At 48.6% G+C, this 13,342-nt stretch overlaps 1 protein-coding gene across 1 annotated transcript in view; it reads right to left on the bottom strand.

The window, feature by feature from the left end:
• The window catches only part of FZD3 (frizzled class receptor 3), an 80,595-nt gene extending 68,463 nt beyond the window's left edge, over window positions 1–12,132 (bottom strand). The window contains exons 1-2 of the mRNA XM_071742242.1: window positions 12,033–12,132; window positions 5,322–5,843 (exon numbers count right to left, since the gene is read on the bottom strand). Of these exons, the coding sequence (XP_071598343.1) occupies window positions 5,322–5,510 (189 nt within the window). The 5' untranslated portion in view covers window positions 5,511–5,843; window positions 12,033–12,132. The remainder of the gene's footprint in view (window positions 1–5,321; window positions 5,844–12,032) is intronic.
• Window positions 12,133–13,342: the final 1,210 nt, after the last annotated feature.

Here is a 13,342-nt window from a genome sequence, read left to right on the forward strand (position 1 = left end):
ACCAGTGCTGAGTACAGGGCACAAGCCACCTCCCTCCTTCTGCTGGCCACACTATTAAAGCCAGGATGCCACTGGCTTTCCAGCCACCCAGGCACACTGCTGGCTCTTATTCAGCTGCTCTCAATTAGAACCCCCAGGTCCTTTTCTCCCTGGCAGTTTTCCAGCCACACTTCCCCAAGCCTGGAGCACTGCATGGGGTTGGTGTGGCTGCAGTGCAGGACCTGGCACTTGGCCTTGTTGAAGCTCATACTGCTGGCCCACTGAGCCAGTCCAGCCAAGCCTCCCTCTAGAGCCTCCCCATCCTCATGCAGAGCAACACTCCCACCTATTTCTGCTCTTTAAGTTGAGATTTATAGCACAGAGAGCAGAGGAGTAACATTTGCCTCTGTTTCTCTGGAGCAGAAAACTATTTGAGGAAGATAAGAACAATTTGCCCAGTTATGTTGGTTCAGTCCATAAAATGACTGCTCTGCTCCCAACCATGGCCATCAACACTGAGTGACAGGGATATTTTTGAGTTCTCTGAAAGCACTGCTTTAACATGCAACAAAAGCCAGAAAAAAATGAAGACAATCTTGGTCATTACCAGGAAGCAATGAGCAGAAAAAAAAGTGTGATTTTATTTATTTATAAAGAAATGCTAGGTGTGCCCACACCTGGAGTGTTGGGCCATTTTCCTCTCCACACCTCAACAAGGATTTAAAAAAAAATGGACAGAGAAATCACTGAATCAGCTGAGTTGCAAGAAGAAAGCCCAAGCAACTGGAGCACTTCAGTTTGGAGAGGAAACTGTGGGATAACACCAAGGTTTCCAAAATTACAAGTATATCCTCTGCTATATCTGCAGCACAATATTGCACAATACATGGAAAAAAGGATATGAAATGAAACCAGCAGGAAACTAGTTTAAAACAGGTTAGAGAGTTCTTCACATGGTGTCTAATGAACTGATTGCCAGCATCGTTTGCAGAAAATAATTTCAAGAAATGACAATAGAACCATTAAGTAATACTCAAGGGAACAGGCAGGGAGGTACCCTCTAACATCTAATATTCAGGAACAGCGTGGCCAGCAGGTCCAGGGAAGGGATTCTGCCCCTGTGCTCAGCCCTGGGGAGGCCACAGCTTGAGTCCTGTGTCCAGTTCTGGGCCCCTCAGCTCAGGAAGGAGATTGAGGTGCTGGAGCAGGTCCAGAGAAGAGCAAGGAGGCTGGGAAGGGATCCAGCACAAGTGCTGTGAGGAAGGGCTGAGGGAGCTGGGGGTGTTGAGGCTGGAGAAGAGGAGGCTCAGGGGAGACCTCATCACTCTCTCCAACTCCCTGAAAGGAGGTTGGAGCCAGGGGGGGGTTGGGCTCTTTTCCCAGGCAACTCTCAGCAAGACAAGAGGGCACAAGAGGTCTCAAGTTGTGCCAGGGGAGGTTTAGGTTGGACATTAGAAAGAATTTCTTTCTGGAGAGGGTGATCAGGCATTGGAATGGGCTGCCCAGGGAAGGGGTGGATTCTCCATCCCTGGAGATATTTCAAAAGAGCCTGGATGTGGCACTCAGTGCCATGGGCTGGGAACCACGGGGGGAGTGGATCAAGGGTTGGACTTGATGAGCTCTGAGGTCCCTTCCAACCCAGCCCATTCTGGGATTCTATGATCTGTAATCCTGGGACTGTGGATACCAGCCCCCAGCCCAGGTATGTGGAGCCCTGTGCTCCAAGCCCCATCCAACCTGGGCTGAGACACTGCCAGGGATGGGGCAGCCACAGCTTCCTTGGGCAACCTGGGGCTCAAACTCAAGAATTTCTTCCTCATGTCCAACCTCAATCTCCCCTCTTCCAGTTTTAACCCATTTCCCTTGTCCTCTCCCTACCCCCCCGTGTCCAAAGCCCTCCCCCAGCTTTCTTGGAGCCCCTTCAGATATTGGGAGGTTGCTCTGAGCTCACCTGGGAGCCTCCTCTTCTCCAGGCTGAACAACCCCAAGCCCTCAGCCTGGCTTCCCAGGGAGGTGCTCAGCCCTCTGAGCATTTGAGTGGCTCTGCTCTGGACACCTTCCAGGAGCTCTGTGTCCTTCTGCTCTTGGGGACTCCAGAACTGGACACACAACTCCAGGTGGGGTCTCAGCAGAGCAGAGCAGAGGGGGAGAATCCCCTCCCTCGACCCCTGTCTGTGCTTCTTTTGCTGCAGCCCAGGACATGGTTGGGTTCTGGGCTCCAAGCACACCCTGAGGGCTCATGTTGAGCTTCTGCTCCACCACCCCCACCCCCAAGTCCTTCTCCTCAGGGCTGCCCTCAATCCTTTCTCCTCCCAACCTCTATTTCTCCATGGGATTGCCTCCACCCAGCTGCAGAACCTTGCCCTTGGCCACATTGAACTTCCTGCAGTTAACACAACATTCCAGGTATTTGTGAGCCACAGCACTCTATCACTCCACTGTAATGTCTGCTCATTTATTCCCTTCCTAATTATTTCACATCTGATTTGTCTTTTGGCTTTCTGCTCAGCCATGCTTTCAACTTGTATTTCAGCAGAACAAACCACTGTGAGCCCAGTGGAATAAGCTGACCAGAACCACTGATCTGAAAAATATTACAGTCCCCAACACAAGTGCCTCAAATGTAATACAAATATCTTTAAAATTCCACATTACAATTTGATCTAAGCTCTGAGTTACTCACAACACTATCAACAGGCTTTCTCATCTCACTTCTAACCCTTCTCTTCTAGATCATTTAAGAAAATACTAAGCTGTCCAGGCTCTAAAATACTTCCACTGATAATCTCCTTCCTCTCCAAGGGGTGACTGTCTTGCTTCTCCCACCACCCAACACAAACAAACCCCACTATCTCCACCCCTCTGCAAGTCAAGTCCCAGGAGTCTTCAATCCAGTTGGTTTCATTAATTCCTTTAATATCCTAAGTTCCAAGTTCTCAAAAATGAAATAAATACTTTGTACACACCTAGTTGTTCACACTGCTGTCCTATGAAACTCACTTTGGCTTCATTTTTTTCTCCTTTCAGAGAAAGGTCCTCAAAGGTCCTCAAAGGTCCTCAGAACTTATCAGAGCCAATTTTAAAATAAAAATTATCCCTGTTGCTATGGATTTAGGAGAGCTGGAAACCCTGGCCACATCCAAATGAGCTGTCAAAATGCAAGTCCATAGTTCTTTTAAATAATGCAAATTTATGGGTAAGAATCTCTGTTTTCTTCTTACTGTCAGGTGGGTCACAACTCTCCCATAAAAAGATCATACAAAGCCCTGGTTTTCTATTATTTAACAAGAACAATTAAATTAAGGTTCTGTATTGTCAGGAAGAGAATTCCAAGATGAAAACATATGATGATTCTTTCTGTTCTCAGTGTATCTGCCTGCAAGGATTTCCAAGCTTTTAACAAATACAAATAAACCTAATCTGCACAAATCTCTCATGAATATTTGAATAGGCTGACACCAAGGCTTGCTTAATATTCTGAATTTCCATCAATTTTAGTCACATCACAAAATACCAAGTAATGAAACTCCTTTAGGTAGGGTGGCAGGGTAGAGAATAGACTGAAGTGAACTTAGAAGTCTTGTATAAACCAGAGGTTAAATGAAAAAAACTAAGTATGTGGTTAAAGCACCCCCAGGAAAGGTCTCCAAAGAAAGGTCAGACAAATAGCAGTAGAAACACACTGGAATTTTTTTTTAAAGTAGACAAATATTATGTAAAAGTCCAAAGAAGTGTTTGAGGGATCATAGAATCCTAGAATGGGCTGGGTTGGAAGGGACCTCAGAGCTCATCAAGTCCAACCCTTGCTCCACTCCCCCCGTGGTTCCCAGCCCATGGCACTGAGTGCCACATCCAGGCTCTTTGGAAATATCTCCAGGGATGGAGAATCCACCCCTTCCCTGGGCAGCCCATTCCAAGGCCTGATCACCCTCTCCAGAAAGAAATTCTTTCTAATGTCCAACCTAAACCTCCCCTGGCACAACTTGAGACCTCTTGTGCCCTCTTGTCTTGCTGAGAGTTGCCTGGGAAAAGAGCCCAACCCCCCCCTGGCTCCAACCTCCTTTCAGGGAGTTGGAGAGAGTGATGAGGTCTCCCCTGAGCCTCCTCTTCTCCAGCCTCAACACCCCCAGCTCCCTCAGCCCTTCCTCACAGCACTTGTGCTGGATCCCTTCACAGCCTCCTTGCTCTTCTCTGGACCTGCTCCAGCACCTCAATCTCCTTCCTGAGCTGAGGGGCCCAGAACTGGACACAGGACTCAAGCTGTGGCCTCCCCAGGGCTGAGCACAGGGGCAGAATCCCTTCCCTGGACCTGCTGGCCACGCTCTTCCTGACACAGCCCAGGATGCCATTGGCCTTCTTGGCCACCTGGGCACACTGCTGCCTCCTCTTCAGCTTCCTGGCAATCCAGACTCCCAGCTCCCTTTCTGCCACTCTGTGCCCAGCCTGGAGCTCCCCATGGGGTTCTTGTGTTGAACCTCATCCCGTTGGGATCAGCCCAACTCTCCAGTCTGTCCAGGTCCCTCTGCAGAGCCCTCCTGCCTTCCAGCTGATCCACAGTCCCCCCCAGCTTAGTGTCATCTGCAGATTTGCTGATGATGGACTCAATCCCCTCATCTAAGTCATCGATAAACATATTAAACAGAACCAGGCCCAACACTGATCCCTGGGGGACACCACTGGTGACCAGCTGCCAATGGTAACAGATAATGGTAATGGTAACAGTAATAAGGTACCATTGTAAGAAAGAAAGTGCAAGTCTGAGAGCTGGATAACAGACAGAAACAAGTTAACTGTCTGCAAGGCCACAGACTTTCTTGTACCTGAGAAAAGCAGCACTAACACTTGTGTAATTCCCATTATTTTCATAGTATGTCTTATTAGTCTCCTTCACACCAAATTTTAGGCAAGTAAGAAAAGGTCAAATATTACAAAGCCACCAAAGAATGAAGTTTTCAGAACTACAACTCTTCTATTGATTGCCTGGTATGCTATTTTTCTGGCATTTAGTTAAGTGACTGACCTTTCAAAATATGCATCCTTGATCTGCCTAAATATTTAAAGGAGCAGACTGATAAAACACAGCCAGAGTATTCCACACTCAGTTATACTAAACCAGGCAAATTTTGTATTAAAAGAATATTTTAGTATATATTACAATACATCTAATGCAAATGACATTTGGGTTTAGATTTAAATTATTAATTAATTTTTTTGTTTCTAATATAAATGTCCTCCTGGCTTCTGCCCCAAATTGCTTGTCAGCTGAAGGCCAGAAACATTTATATTGCTGAAAAAAAAACAGAAAAAACCCCAAAAAAACCAAAACCAAAAAAGAGTCTTACCTCCATTGCTAATGCTGCTGTTTGCTGGTCATAATGATTCAGAAGGTTGGGCATAAAGGTTGTATTGTAAGGCAGATCCTGGCACATCCTCAAGATGATGGGCTCACAGGAAAATAAACTGTGCCCTCTTGTGTGCCCCAGCAAAAAATCCCCAAGCCAAAGGTAACAGAACATCCAGCCAACAGCCATCCTTCCACACTGGGAATGGGGACAGTGCCTGAGCCCCACTGGAAAGCTCTTTCAGCTCCTGGTGTGCCCCCAGGTTTCACTTCAATGGTGATATTTTCAGTCCTTGTTTAAGGTTCTTCAGAACTGGAATACTCTTTGCATGCAACATTTTGAGCTCAGTCCAGAAGATGATGTGTATGAGACAGGAGGGTGAGAAATCTTTTTTTCTTCTTTTCTCAGTATTTTATAGCACATATTAGGTTAAGGCATCAAAATGTTTAACCACATTCCCACACGACTGACCCCATGGTGACAGAACAGCAGGCAAGTTCTCTTCTTCTTTTGTTGGGTGACCTAGAATAAAAAAAAAACAAAACAACAACACGACCAGAATAAAGCCTTGTAATTTATTAGAATATTTTAGCTCTAAATAGCCCAGCAGACAAATTGTTTTCAAGTTCTCATGTACAAGACTAGAGGTCCCTTAACAAGTTTTAACCCTGGTTTCAGACTGCTTTTGTTGGAAAGGTTTGTGTGCTTCAAAACTCCACCCAAAAAGTCTGGTGAAAAGGGAGAATGTATTTACTAAGAAGAAAACATTTTTAGAAATCCCCACACCTTTTAATTTAACCATGTGAGCATTACAATTGTTGACCACACTGAAACCAAAATATTTCTGACTCAGCATCTCCACTGGTAGGTTCACAGTGATAGCATCTCTGTAGCTGCACGGCCTCCTAACTTCTGCTGAATAATAATAAAACAAAAACAAAACAGTCACCACCACCAATATACAAGTCCCAGCTTGCAGGACTGAAGACTGATGTTCTGCCCAACAAGCTACACTCATGCTTTGCCTACTTGTGCTCAAATATGTAATTTTAGCCTGGTTGTAAACAGATTTTTTTTTGTCATCTCTAACCCATTTTACTGACACACGTATCTCCCACTCCACAAACCATAAAAGACAGAATTCTTTTGTCCACACTCTCAAATTTGGAAATTGCAAATGCTTGGTTGCTCTGCCAGTCCCACTCTGCCTACAGAGCCAATTTAAGCAGCTCCCCAGGGCTGGATCTGAATTTCCTTGGCACTGAGGGGCTGGAGTGGAACAAGAACTGGGACTCATTACCTGGAGAAAAACTCTGGAACTGGAGGCTAAAAGCATGGAAAATGTTGACAGAGGCATAAGATTACAAAAAGGCCCTTTTCTTATAACAGTTTTGTGTCACAGCTATGAGATTTGCAAAATTCAGTCTCTAACCAACTGCTCAAAACTAAAACAAAAAACCCCATCCACCACCCTCACTTTTTGAGCTGAGAAGTAACAGAAACTTAGAAATTGTTTGACCCAGAAAACCCAAAGTACTCTGCCAACATTCCCAAGAGCAGGCAGGCACAGATTTGGACAGAACTCTTGAAGGAGTAACATAATCCAGGAAGGGAAAGAAATTGTACACCTTAGAGAGGGTAAAACTTTTCCCCTTTTTCCCTAATGCAAACTTAGTGAGGGAAATGAAAGAGTTAATTATCAGACTTTGGCTGCTATCAGCCAACCAAAAAAGTTATTCATGCACACTTCTGTTTACATAAGCCCATCTTATGGCCAGGAAAATTAAATCCCTTATACCTCTTCAAACCCTCATTTACTTTGTGGGTTGGAGAAGATAATCTCTGGAGGTTCCTTCCAACCTAAACAATTTCTGTGTTTCTCTTTAGGAGCATGTGTGGCAATGTTTTTGGCTGTAGCTGTACAAGACAGACTGGTAAAAACAAACAGGCAAATAGGAAAAAGACCAAGATGTTAAACATAGCCATGTTAAATGAAGTTCATTTGCAACTTGCTTTCCCCAGACTGCTTACTCTCACACAGCTACTGATGGGGAATCCATGTACATAAAGAAAAGAACACAAACGTTCCAATGCAAATGTGAAGCAGTTCCAAACTTAAGAAAGATAAAACATGACCAAAAAAAAAGCAGAAAAGAGAATTATCAACACCTTAAGCTAGGTGGCAGAACCAGCCAACAGAGCTCAAAATCAGAGCATCTTGCTTAAATTCTGAGGCAAACAAGTGTTGCTGTGAAGAGCAGTCAACACACTGAACTGAAAAGATCAAAATTAGCCATAATATTTAAACATGCTACAACTAACCACACCAACTTCCAGTCCAACTTCAAGTACATACAGCCCTGAAAAGCTATCTCCTTCTGATCTGAGGAAGCCATTTCTCAGGTTTATTTTTCAACAATATGGTGTCTCTTACATAAAAAAAAAAAAAAGGAAGTCCAAGGAAGCTGTGGCTGCCCCATCCCTGGCAGTGTCTCAGCCCAGGTTGGATGGGGCTTGGAGCACCCTGGGCTGGGGGAGGGGTTCCTGACTTTGGTAGGGGTGGCACTGGGGGAGCTTTAAGGTTCTTTCCAACCCAAACCCTTCAATGATTCTATAAAAAAAAAAAAAGAGCTGAACTACCCCATCCTCCAGGCCAGCACTACTTCACTTAATCCTAAAGGTGTCTCCATATTCTCATACCCTGACCAGATTACATTAGAGACTGATAAAACCAATTCCTACTTAGGTTGTACAGGGGGCCTAATCCATTTTGAATCCAGTCCTTTAACATGTTAATAGCAGTTCTCCAAACTCAGGAAAACAAAAGGATTCAGTTTGTTGACATCTTCAAAAAAGAAGATGTCTATTCTATTTCTCAAACTCTTTGGCCACCAGCCCTGAAAGTCTTTATTCAGTGACTTCAGTAAAATCAACTTGTAGGGAGCATGCAGCCCAAAAAGCCAACTGCATCCCAAGCTGTATCAGTGTGGCCAGGAGGAACAGGGAGGGGAATCTCCCCTTCTGCTCTGGGGAGACCCCCCTGGGGTAAAGCTGTGTCCATCTCTGGGGTCCCCATCAGCAGAAGGACACGGAGCTGTTGGAGCCAGTGCAGAGGAGGCCCTGGAGCTGCTGGGAGGGCTGGAGCAGCTCTGCTCTGGAGCCAGGCTGAGAGAGTTGGGGGTGTTGAGGCTGGAGAAGAGAAGGCTGCAACGGGGAGACCTTAGAGCACCTTCCAGTGCCTGAAGGGGCTCCAGGAAAGCTGGGGAGGGACTTGGGACAAGGGCCTGGAGGGATGGGACCCTGCGAGGGGGAAGGGTTTGCAGCTGGGAGAGGGGAGATGGAGAGGAGATCTTGGGCAGGGAGGGAGGGAGAAATTGTTTGGTTGGACTTGGTGATCTCAGAGGTCCTTTCCAGCCATGAGCATTCTGTGATTCTCAGGTGTGGGACATGGGTTAGTGGTGGCCTGGAATAAGGTGATGTCCTGGCTGGGCTGGAGTGGGATAGGACAAGGGGGAAGGGTTTGGAGCTGGGAGAGGGGAGCTGGGGCTGAGATGGGAGGGAGAAATTGCTTGGGGTGAGGGTGCTGAGCCCCTGGTTGCCCAGGTTGCCCAAGGAAGCTGTGGCTGCCCCATCCCTGGCAGTGTCTCAGCCCAGGTTGGATGGGGCTTGGAGCCCCCTGGGCTGGGGGAGGGGTCCCTGACCATGCAGGGGGGTTGGAATTAGATCATCTCTAAGGTCCTTTCCCACCCAAACCAGTCTGAGATTCTATCTGTGATTAGCAATTGCCTTTTTAGCTTTTTCTCTTCAATTCAGGTGCCATTCCAGCAGTGATCAGCAGATAATGCTCCACAAGAGCAGTTCAGAAGCAACAGAAGGTGAAGTGTGCTCACATCAGGTATTGTGTTAGAGCTGGAAGCACAGACGTTGGGCAAATCCTGGTCTGGATTTAAAGTCTTGGGAAAAAGTCCAAGAACACTTCACACAAATCATACTAATAACATGCAAAGTAGAGACTCCAAACAAATCCACCCATCTTCTGACTTCCCCACAACCTCAAACGGAAAAAAAAAAACCAAACCCCATGCAAAAACACAGACTCAATAAGCTACCAAAAGCTTTAATTGTGCCAGAAGGAAAAAAAAAAATCATGTCCTTTCAGGACTTTTCCATTTTATGCTCAAGATGTTATTACTTAATATCATAAAGGAAATTAAGAATATGTTCACTAGAGCCAGAAAAGAACTCCAAATTATAGAGCATAGTCACCCAGTGCCCCTCCATGGACAAAAAGAAATAAATCTAAGTGAAATAAATAAATAAATAAAAAAAAAGACAATCATATCATTGTGAATGGAGAAGGAAGTTATGCAAAGGAGCATATAGATGAGCTATTAATTGGTGTAGACAGATGAATGCTGTAATAAGCAATCTTTAGTGTCAAGATAGTTTCTTAGCACAGATCAAGTTCTGTACAGTCTTTGTTAAGCTTCTACATATGAAATTTTGTGGTTATTTTTATATGTGTATAAAACCAAAACAAAACACTTCTGATGACACTGAGAATAAAAGAGGAGGAGGGGATACCTACCCTTCTTACCCCAAGGCACTGCAAAAAAAAAAAACTGTGGGCAAAAGGGGTAGGAAACAGCTAGTTTGCTAGTGTGGTTATGGATTTATATATTATTAATAATCATAAGAAGCCCATCCAATTCCTGCTGTAAATGATAACTTAAGACATGCATAGATAATTATTAACAAGAGTGAAAAATCACTAGATGAAAGGGTTGACTCCCACAATTTGTTTTGTTTTTCAAATAAATTTTCAAGTTACTAAGGGAGCAATGAGAGGGGGGCAATGAGAGAAAAAGTCATCAGACTTTAAAAAGAAAATATGTAGGTGGATTAATTAGGTTATCTGTCCCAGAGAAATGAGGTGATAAAACAACAAACAAGACAACTCCTGTGCAAGTGAGAAGACAAGAGGAGAATGTCACCTTAGTCATTCCCCACCCAATTCTGATCATGGAGAAAGGAAAGGAACTCATTCATTGCACACAAGCACTGGCAGCATTTCCCCAGCCCATTCCCACCCACATGAAGGCACAAAAGGAGAATACATTATTCTCCCAGCTCCATTTTAATTAGTCAGTGGGAAAGAAACTCCAGGGCTGTACTCCCCTGTTCCACTTCTCTTATGTGTTACTGGAGAACCACACTATAATCCCCCACACTTCCTCTATTAGCAGTGGGAAAAGAGGGCACATCACACACTCCCATGCTCTTCCTCAGGCACATGTTACACATTCCCATGCTCTTCCTCACTGTACTCCAGGGCAGAATGAAAAAAGACACCGAGTATCATCTCTTTCCCTCTCTCCTTCTTTGCACAGTGACACCACAACAGTCCCTGCTCCATTGCCAGCAAGGAAAGATGGAAAGGCAGAAAGCCTTCCTGGCAAGGTCCTCCATGTCTGATGGAGCATCTCCCTCCATCCAGGTTCATATTGCATGGAAGGCTAAGGGACTGGAGGGGGAGCTACTCATCACCCCTTGGACTGGAAGAGGAGGTAAGGTGCAAACTGAACTATCATCCCCTTTCCTCTTGAATCCTCACTGCGTTGTAGTGGGAAAAAAAAAAGGAACAAGTGCACACACGGGACCAGCATCCTTTTGGATTCCTGCTGCACAGCAAAAGCAAAGGAAAGACACTCATAAGAGCAACACCTCTTCCTCCTAGGTCCCCACTGGATTGCAGAAGGAAAAGGAGAGTGTGTGGACAGAGCTGGAATCCCTTTGGGTCCCTGCAAAGGGAAAAGGGGGAGAGGGGGAGGGAGGTGTGCGTGGGACTAAGCATCCCTTCCCTGCCACCGCACTGCAAAGAGAAAGGAGGGAACGAGGGACGAGGAACCTCCTGGGTCCCCAGTGCACTGCAGAAGGAAAGGAGGCGGGGGTGAAGGATGGAGGGGGCTGGGGGAATGGCATCCCTTCATCCCTTCCTCATCCCTTCATCCCTTCCTCATCCCTGCATCCCTTCCTCATCCCTGCATCCCTTCCTCATCCCTTCTTCATCCCTTCCTCCCCGGGTCCCCAGCGCACACCCCAGGGGCAGAGGCAGCGAGTCCGCTTTCCTTTTGCATCCACACACAGCCAGGAGAAAAGGGGAGAGGGTGCAGAGAGCCGAACATCCCCACCCCAGGGCTCCCAGGGCATCGAGAGAGAAAGGAAGGAAGGAGAGGAGCGGGGTCTCGCATCCCTCTCCCCTGGGGTCCCTAATGGAAAACGAGAGGAAAATCATGGGACGAGCATCCCCTTCTGCTGGCTCCCCAGCTCGCAGGGACAGGGGGAGCGGGAACGCGGGACCAGCATCTCCCGGCCCCGAGGCGCTGCTGAGGGAGAGGGGTGGATCCTCCATGTCTTTCACCGGAGAACAGGACCAGCATCCCCTGACCTTCGCTCGCCCGCTCTACGGGAGGTGCGGGGGGCACCGAAGCCCCCGCTCCCCTCACTCCCCCGCCCCAGAGGACGCTTCATGGCCGCCCCCCCCCACCTCCTCCCTAAGCGCCGTCTCCGGGAGCGGGTGTCCCCCTGCCCGTGGCGAGCGAAGCGGCCGCTGCGGGGGTGAAAGAACGACATCCCTGAGGGGAAACCTTCCCTCATCTCTCCACCCCGACCCTCTCCGCGCCGCCCAGGGGCCCGGGTGCCCGGCGTTACCTCAGCGCGGGGTCCCGACGCCGCGGCCCCGCTTCTCCCCCTCAGGTGGCGGCGGAGGCAGCGGCCGCGCCTCCTCGCGCCCGACCCCGCCGCAGCGCCCGCCCCGCCCCCGCGCCTCCGCCCCGCCCCCATTGGCCACGCCCGTCTGCCTGCCGGGATGAACGAACCAATCAGAAAGGGCCGGGCAGGTTGCTAGGTAGATCCCGACCGCGGTCCCTTCGGCCTTTCCCCGGTGCTGCGATCTGATTGGCTGCGGGCCGATGGAGAGGGGAGGGGGAGGGGGAGGGGGAGAGGGGGCAGCGGTTGCCATAGCGACGGGAAGCGGCCTTGCGGGAGGAGGAGGAGGAGGAGGAAGAGAAGGAGGAGGAGGCCGCACCGCTTGCGGGCGGGAGGAGACAGGTGAGAGGCGGCCCGGGCCGGGAAGGGGGGGTCTGGAGGATGGCGGAGGCTTGAGAGATAAAGGGAGGACGAGTTCTCTGTTCCAGAGTGGGGCACACGGCAGAGGGAGGGGGTAGAAGTACCGAGTGGTGGGGTCCCCATCAGCAGAAGGACACGGAGCTGCTGGAGCCAGTGCAGAGGAGGCCCTGGAGCTGCTGGGAGGGCTGGAGCAGCTCTGCTCTGGAGCCAGGCTGAGAGAGTTGGGGGTGTTGAGGCTGGAGAAGAGAAGGCTGCAACGGGGAGACCTTAGAGCACCTTCCAGTGCCTGAAGGGGCTCCAGGAAAGCTGGGGAGGGACTTGGGACAAGGGCCTGGAGGGATGGGACCCTGCGAGGGGGAAGGGTTTGCAGCTGGGAGAGGGGAGATGGAGAGGAGATCTTGGGCAGGGAGGGAGGGAGGGAGGGAGGGAGGGAGGGAGGGAGGGAGGGAGAAATTGTTTGGTTGGACTTGGTGATCTCAGAGGTCCTTTCCAGCCATGAGCATTCTGTGATTCTCAGGTGTGGGACATGGGTTAGTGGTGGCCTGGAATAAGGTGATGTCCTGGCTGGGCTGGAGTGGGATAGGACAAGGGGGAAGGGTTTGGAGCTGGGAGAGGGGAGGTGGGGATGAGATGTGAGGGAGACATTGCTTGGGGTGAGGGTGCTGAGCCCCTGGTTGCCCAGGTTGCCCAAGGAAGCTGTGGCTGCCCCATCCCTGGCAGTGTCTCAGCCCAGGTTGGATGGGGCTTGGAGCCCCCTGGGCTGGGGGAGGGGTCCCTGACCATGGCAGGGGGTGGAATTTGGTGACCTTTAGGTCCCTTCCCACCCAAACCAGTCTGGGATTCTGCTTCTATGATTATGTATTGTTTATCTGTGTTAAATGCAGTCACATTTT

Source organism: Heliangelus exortis, chromosome 3, assembly GCF_036169615.1.
Source record: "Heliangelus exortis chromosome 3, bHelExo1.hap1, whole genome shotgun sequence".
NCBI lineage: Eukaryota > Metazoa > Chordata > Aves > Apodiformes > Trochilidae > Heliangelus > Heliangelus exortis.